Genomic DNA, 7,815 nt, shown 5'->3' with positions numbered 1-7,815 from the left:
CAGAAAGAATTGATACCGAGTGTCTTTACATTTTAAAGGAAAGTTACATGGAAAAGGCTTCGGACCTGCCCCGAGAGTTAAACTGCTGAGCTAGCATGAAAAGAAGTTATTAAAAGGCCATTACCTTGTGGTTGAACTGCTGCCCGAAGAAAGAGGCGCTTCCCGCCCCCTGCTACGTAATATACACACTGATAGCTGTTACTGAAGTGGCGCGGAGACCCGAAAATCAGCAGTTTATATACTCTCGCGGAAAGTTCGAGGCGTTTCAAGAATGAGAACACCCTCCCACAAGAATTTTATTGGCTAACCAAGAGAACCCCTACACAAGATGAAGAAGAAACACATTATTGGTGGAAAGTCAATTCGAGAAATTCGGGATTGGTAAATTCAAAACAAGGGGAAAGAAAGGGTTAATATTGCCAACTTAAACAATGACTGAAAGAAATTTAACAAAGAACAAACTTATGAATTCAAAATTTCTCCAAAAACACAGTTATTTCACTTTGCACTAGGGTGCACCATTGTAGTTCTTCAGTAGTGTCCTCTAGAAGAGAATGTTCACACTTCTTACTACAGGCAAAACAAAAATACATCGAAAATGACCCAGTTCAGAAACTTCGAAATTTACAAGTAGGGACATCTTCTGAGAAACTTGAAAATTAACACAGTAGATAAAGTTCAGGCTTCCTCCAGTAGGGGAGTTTCAACCGGCGCAAGGTTTGAATTAGCGACGTGGAGGTGTATCACCCGGTACAATAATAATAATAATAATAATAATAATAATAATAATAATAATAATAATAATAATAATAATAATAATAATAAATAACGAAAACGACCAATATCAGTGTTGAATCCATAGTTTTAGGGGCCAATGAGATCAACTGTGACCAACTGGGTGCCTTTCAATTCATAGTTCAGCCCCAGTCGAAATTGAGGTTGAGAAGTATTGTAAGAGAATGTCCAAAATGATCGAAATTATGGATATATGTATTGAAACCGTTCAATACCACGCTAATAGACGTGTCATGAAGCCCAGATAAAAATATACTGTATGTGCCATTTTGGATGTAACACCATTTTATGCCCGGTCCGGGATACGAACAACGCCGCGCGAGTTTGGATGCAGGGCTCTCGTTGCGCACACAGAGAGGTTAAAGTTCTAAATACAGCGTGGCCTTGGTATTGCGTTCTCTATCGTGGATGCGAGCGCCAGAGGGACACTACGTTCAACTGTTGCCTGTGTCAGAAGGCGGGAGGTTAAGTTTACAGGGTTTTAACTTGAGAACTGGATATTCCCACCGGTTTCCCTGTATATCCTTGGATACCAACTCGCAAATTTCAATGCTTAAGTGATAATAGTAATAATAATAATAATAATAATAATAATAATAATAATAATAATAATAATAATAATAAGGAAATTTCGTCACAAGCATAAGAAAGTCACAAGTAAGGAATCAATAAACTCAGCATAATTTGTAGTATTTGATATTATAATAAGATGAATTACTTATCCAGCACAATATTAATGACGCAGTTAAGATAGACGTGCGGTGATGGGAGCCAGATGCTACTAGTACTTATCTCAACGCAGAAAGGGGCTCCCCATAACCCCCCCCCCCCGCTCCCTCCTTTCTACTCTAAAATAAGGGATGCTTTAAAAATTACTAGTAAACCGGTGATGCGATTTAAAAGAAAATAGATCAGTAGATAGAAGTATGAAATGTAGGAAGAAAAAGGGAGCGAAATGCGACGTAGGGCGTGAAAATCAACCACATTCTGGGCCTCGTTAATGTAATAGTATTGCGGTTGGAAGAAAACAAGTATTGGCCAAGTGCGGTCGGACAGGAGTGTTGAAGTTGTGAGCCCGTCATAAGATAGTGGAAACAAAGCATAACTCGGTTAGATAACCCGTGGTCGCTAACGCAGGCTCGCAAGTTGAAAGTCTGAGAGTTACCCGTATTGATGTAGGAGAAGGGTATATTTTCATTATGAGTTAGATTTGAAGGCGACTGGATTCAAATGGTGGAAAAGGAGAGCGTAGAAGAGAGAGGATTGTTTTAGAGGAGGCGAAGGCTCAAGTAAGAGGGTACAGCAATAGAACCAGAAGAAAAAGTAGCGCTGATATGATAACTCCGTGATTCAGGTGCGGCCTGTGTTGTGATTTCTTTACTCTGCACGTGTAGCACTTTATGTGTCATTTATCTGGAGTAGTATAAAAGTGCAGCGAGCCTGAGGCAAGGCATCTGTTTCTCCAAGAGATCAGCACCATGAACAGCTACAACCTAGCACTCCTCTTTGGCTGTGTGCTCTACCTGAGCACTGTAAGTAGCATATCGTCTATATTTTTGAAATGTATCCATTAATTTACAATAGCTAGTAACTTAACTTCTTCTTGTGTAAGTTCTCACAGTCAGCCTCCACCTTGTTGCTTTTAATCGTATACATCATCCTACTAGATGTGATTTATTCGACATCTTTCATTATACAGTACTACTTCCAGTATTTGTTAGTACTCTGAAAATTTACCTCATATAATCTTCCATCGCTCCAGTGATATCAGTGATTTATAACAATTATTAAAAGGATGTCGCTAAATTTATTTGCTGGCCAGAGCTAGTGTTTACAGTGCACTGTGCCTCCTGGTATGGGCTAGAACAAATTTCTTACTTTCATTGACCAGTCTCAGTCACATCCCTGTTCTTTCCGGTATGAAAGTGACTGGGACATGAGCGATGGCAGTAAAGCAGTTACGAATGGCGTGAAAATGCATTTCTGTGGACTTGGCTCTAAAATGTAAATAACAATTTCTGAGAGAGGAAAGCAACAGAAAATACTGTACTTCTCATTTACCTCTTCAGTGATACCTAGGCCAACTATGGCTAGAGCACTGCGCGAATATGCAAAATAATATCAGCATGCGTTCGGCATGCGCTCCGCATCTGCACTTCCTTCAGTCGCACACGCATATGCATCCACGAATGGTTATCCTCATCCGCGAATGGTCATACGTATCTGTCTCAAGACTCCTTATATCTCACCATTCGCCTAACCACAAATAAAAGTAAGAGTCTACGTGAGGGGAAAACAAAAACGTAATTGTATAGAAATGATCAGCAAAATTATCCGTACTGACATAGAGTTTATATCCATCAAGACAATAACTTCGCACCGTGCAGGACTCTAGTTATAGCAGCTGATAGCGAGCTGATGGGGGTCCATCCAGCTTTCGGGCTGAATATTCAACGTACCTACCTTCTTTCTAAACCCTACAACAACGGTCTGTCTGTAGATAAGTGGTAGAGTAGCCACCTCTTTAGTATAACGGTTAGCGCTATTAGTAATTTTTCTCCGAGGTCCGAAGTCGATTCCCTGTACAAGATCAAACTTAAATTTGACAGAAGGGTCGCTATATGGTTAATAAAAAAATATACAGCTCTCCTCCATAGGGATTATGTCTGAAAATAGCTGCACAACCGTGTGACTTAGAGGAGTTTACTTTCTAGTGGTGGATTGTCGAGCTTTGAGCCGCACTATAACCGCTCCTCAAGAGGGATGGAAACAAAAAAGGAACAATTCGACACAGCATGTCGCACAATTTCAAGCGTGTAGAACGTCTATGCAGAGACATTTATCTTAATCAACCAAAAATTTTTAAAAAGTGCAAAAGGATGATAGCCTTTAGAATAACGGCTCCTCTGAACTTTTAGTGTATAAAGGATGCCTATATTGATAAACACTTAGATAAAAACCGGCCAATCAAAATGCCTGGAACAGAAAATTATTATTATTATTATTATTATTATTACTATTACTATTATTACGATTAGTAGAATGTATGTAGGGTATTCAGCCCAAAGGCTGGTTTGATCCTCTGCAGCTCCGCCAACAGCTGTCATAAATAGCCTAGGCGTCACTCAAGAGGCTTACTAGGGAAATGAGGAGTGAGGTAGTTTCCCGTTGCTTTCCTCACTGAGCCAGCAGTTGCTATTACATATCAGTCTGCCAAGCCCACTAAAATACATGCACCAACCCACACTATGAGTGATATTTTCACACCATCCATAGCAGGGACTGGCTGCATAAGCATCACTCATACCTCAGTCACTTTCGTATTGTCAAAGCCAAGGATGAGACAGAGACAGGTCATTGAAAGTAACAAATATGATATAGCCCATACCAGAAGACATAGTGCACTGTAAACACTACATCTCGCCAGCAAATGCATGATTAGTAGAAGTAGTAGAAGAATTCACAGTTACTATTTCGTTATTCTCTTTAAAAAGCGGCTTCAAGCAGGAGTATTTGGATGTCTCCGCCTTCTGTAAAGAAGATGGTAGAGTTTGACTAGGAGCAGTCGACAGATATTTCAGATATGTGAGAGAGTGGCCTATCAGCAGCTTTACCAGCATGCAGAAATTGATATTACTCGGTTTCTCCATTCATAGAGATATTTTAGATAAGAAAATTGTGACCTCCTCATAAATTGACTTGAAATAAAATTTCTGCCTATTAGGATGTGTTGAATTTATGTGGAGTAGATGTTGGTGGGAGTATGTGAGGAGGGCACAGTTTCTATAGGAATAATTGAATATACCGGTCTCAATCTTTGTCTTGGTAACGGTGTATGTGGTTGTCATGACTTGGGAAGAGTTACCGGTATTTCTGGTCTCGGTTCTTTGCTGACGAGATGTAGAACAAGATTATACTACCGGATACCAATGGGAATCGAAACCACAATCTCCATAAACAGAAATTCATGCATGAATTATTAAACGATTAGGGATAGAATTATAAGGCTATTACAGCTCTATATGAGAAGTTTTCGACTCATAGAACTGATATTATTGTTCTATATTTACAGGCTTCAGCAAATCCAGGAGTCGTCCACGCCCATGGTTATGGAACTGGCCTAGGAGGAGTTGGCCTAGGAGGAGTTGGCCTAGGAGGAGTTGGCTTGGGAGGAAACATCGGAGGAGGTCATGGCTTGGGAGGAATCGGCCTGGGAGGAGTTGGCTCTGGAGGATTTGGCCAAGTTGGAATCATCGGAACTCACGGTTTTGGTGGAATCGGTATTGGTAAGGGTGTGTTGGGAGGCCTTGGCTTTGGAGGAGTTGGTCTAGGAGGAGTTGGCTCTGGAGGAGTTGGAATCATCGGAACTCACGGTTTGGGTGGAGTCGGTTTTGGTAAGGGTGTGTTGGGAGGCCTTGGCTTTGGAGGAGTTGGTCTAGGAGGAGTTGGCTCTGGAGGAGTTGGAATCATCGGAACTCACGGTTTGGGTGGAGTCGGTTTTGGTAAGGGTGTGTTGGGAGGCCTTGGCTCTGGAGGAGTTACCGGCTTTTCTGGCCTTGGTTCTTTGGGTACTGTTGGTTCCGTAGGTATTGGAAGAGGTCTCGTTGGTGGGGGACATCATTATTACCATTAGAGAGCTAAGAATTTATTGAAATGAGCCATCGATTAAGTGACCTATTAATTGCAAACAGTGTTTCATATGCAAATTATTGTGTGCTTTCTTACATGACTCATTGTTTCAATTACTCGATTTGAAGAATACTACGAGTTCGAGAAATGAATTTCCTTTGTGGACAATGATGTGCCAGGACTATGTGCAATAGATATTTTAAAATCACTAAATTTTGTGTAATTTTTGACTGAATGTTATTCTGTTTGATAGGATTTTCCTGGATGCTTCATTGCTCGCATATGATTTGTTTTCATATCAGCATAAAAGTATATTTAATTTTCAAATGAACTGTAAAATTTGAAGTTATAAGCAAGTTGTCAAATAAATGTATGAGTTATTGATGATATTTTAACGTGTGAAAAAAAGGACAATTTGTCTACAGCAAAAGGACTAATTATGTATCAATATTTTAGAATAGTGAAGCTGATAAATAAATGGAATGCATCGTTTGAACTAGTCTTACTCTCCCAGAATACCTTTCCGTACGAACTGCAAGTATCACTTGCTTCATTTAACAAGCTATACCCCTGAACCCTCTTAATTATATACTGGAATACCGAAAATTCCTTCTGGAATACTTTGGATTACTGCAGTTGTTATTTATATGAAAAAGAATGATTACAGTGAGAATTATTGAATTTTCAGATACATGCGCGTAATTTATACAGAATGAGGTAAGCAAACCGTTACTGTCTGTAAGACGTTTTCGCTCCATGATCAGCCCAGAAACTTTCTTTACATAGGTGCCGGTTTCGATTCCGAAAGGAACAAGCTATATTAGTCACGTCCGGGTCATTTCTCGGGCCAGGCCCTGGGTGCGTGCGTTCGTCTTTTTGCATACCTGTTCATATACACGTAAAACACACCATACTACCAACCATCACAGAGACAGGCAATGGTGATTACAACCCTCTACATAAGGTTGATGTCTGGAGGGGAACACTGCCCTGAACCTGGGTCAACACACATGTTGTGGCAACCCCAAATAATTATTAAAATAGTAACGAAGACACACTTTTGGTTAATTTAGTGCCTGAAGATGCTGTCTCATGTTCTTGGAGCTAAGAGACCTATCCCATGATTCAATAATCTATGTTATTCGTATTAGTACGTGTAAATATAATAGTCGAGAAATATTTTTGTGAAAGAGCCAATCACATATTGTAGAGCTATCATCTTCGTCCTTTTTCCGAATTGCTCGGGTCGTTTACAGGCTCATCCAAGAACTTTTATTCTGGTCTGAGGATAGGAACTAGATTCACTAAGTGTGTTCAAATGAATATCTGTTCTACAGTATATGCGAGCCAATCCGAAAGCCAAGCAACAATACTAAAGAAATTGTTACACCGACAATGTGACCTTCATTATCCACAGGCCATATAATAGTACGGTTTTGGTTTTGTTAGACACTATGACCAATGTAAGGGTGGAAAATGAAACTCAGACATAAAGAAAGTGTTGTGCTTGATTAGATATCGCCCGGGGCGCACAGCTGTGGCCTTGCATCCGGGAGATAGTGGGTTCGAATCCCAGTGTTGGCAGCCCTGGAAAATATTTTCCGTGTATTCCCATTTTCACACCAAGCAAATGCTAGGGCTTTACCTTACTTTAGGCCACGGCCACTTCCTTCCAACTCCTAGAACTTTCCTATCCCATCGTCGCCATAAAACATCTGTGTCGGTGCGACGTAAAGCCACTAGCAAAAAAGAAATTGTCCGGTGTGGCTCCGATCTCGTTGACCGACCCGAACAGAACGAAGACGTCCTATAGGGCGAGTATTAATATGATTCTAAGTAACGTAAAACTCAGCGCCCACATACTGAACAATGTTATGTCATTGTCCACACTGCTGCGATTTTTTCTTTGTAGTGGTTATAGTCTCTTTTCCCATCCTCCATGGGGACGTAATTTTCAAGGCGTTACTTGCTAATTTTCCCACGACTTGATGCAATATTGACTCGCGCTGATCACCTCCTGGCATTTGGCTGATGAAGCTCGTGTATAAATATTTTAATAGATATATTCCCTTTGAGCTAAAGTTTCGTAATGTCTCCAATAATTATTTCAATAATATCTCTGTTAGTATAGTCCAAGTATCTCAATTTTATCAGTTAACAATGATTTACTGCTACTGTATTTTTGACGTCCGAATATGTTCCGAATCTCTAACACGTTCGTCGATGATTCGGGTCATCCTTCGCGAAGTCGAGAAAATCAACATACAAGGATCTAAAATATCGATTTTGTTGCTCGCTCTATAATAACAATGGAGGTTCACCCCGCAGTTCACACAAGTATTGCGACTAACAATATACAGTACTTGGAGGATATGTGTTCATAATCCACTT

General features: G+C 40.3%; 1 protein-coding gene across 1 annotated transcript; it reads left to right on the top strand.

Moving 5' to 3' along the window:
• Positions 1 to 2,189: 2,189 nt before the first annotated feature.
• On the top strand, positions 2,190 to 5,916 carry LOC136857221 (acanthoscurrin-2). The gene is made up of 2 exons (XM_067135692.2): positions 2,190 to 2,327; positions 4,868 to 5,916. The coding sequence occupies exons 1-2, from the start codon at positions 2,274 to 2,276 to the stop codon at positions 5,426 to 5,428; spliced, it is 615 nt and encodes a 204-aa protein (XP_066991793.2). The 5' UTR covers positions 2,190 to 2,273; the 3' UTR covers positions 5,429 to 5,916.
• Positions 5,917 to 7,815: the final 1,899 nt, after the last annotated feature.

The sequence above is a fragment of the Anabrus simplex genome, chromosome 1, assembly GCF_040414725.1.
Source record: "Anabrus simplex isolate iqAnaSimp1 chromosome 1, ASM4041472v1, whole genome shotgun sequence".
NCBI classification, from domain to species: domain Eukaryota; kingdom Metazoa; phylum Arthropoda; class Insecta; order Orthoptera; family Tettigoniidae; genus Anabrus; species Anabrus simplex.
Note: the sequence above shows the minus strand (reverse complement) of the source record. Positions and strands in the feature narration are given on the sequence as shown.

Bases quoted from the DNA above. Each gene is read 5' to 3' on its own strand.
- LOC136857221 (XM_067135692.2), top strand. From the start codon at position 2,274: ATGAACAGCTACAACCTAGCACTCCTCTTTGGCTGTGTGCTCTACCTG. The intron at 2,328-4,867 runs GTAAGTAGCATA...CTATATTTACAG, and splicing joins GTGTGCTCTACCTGAGCACT to GCTTCAGCAAATCCAGGAGT.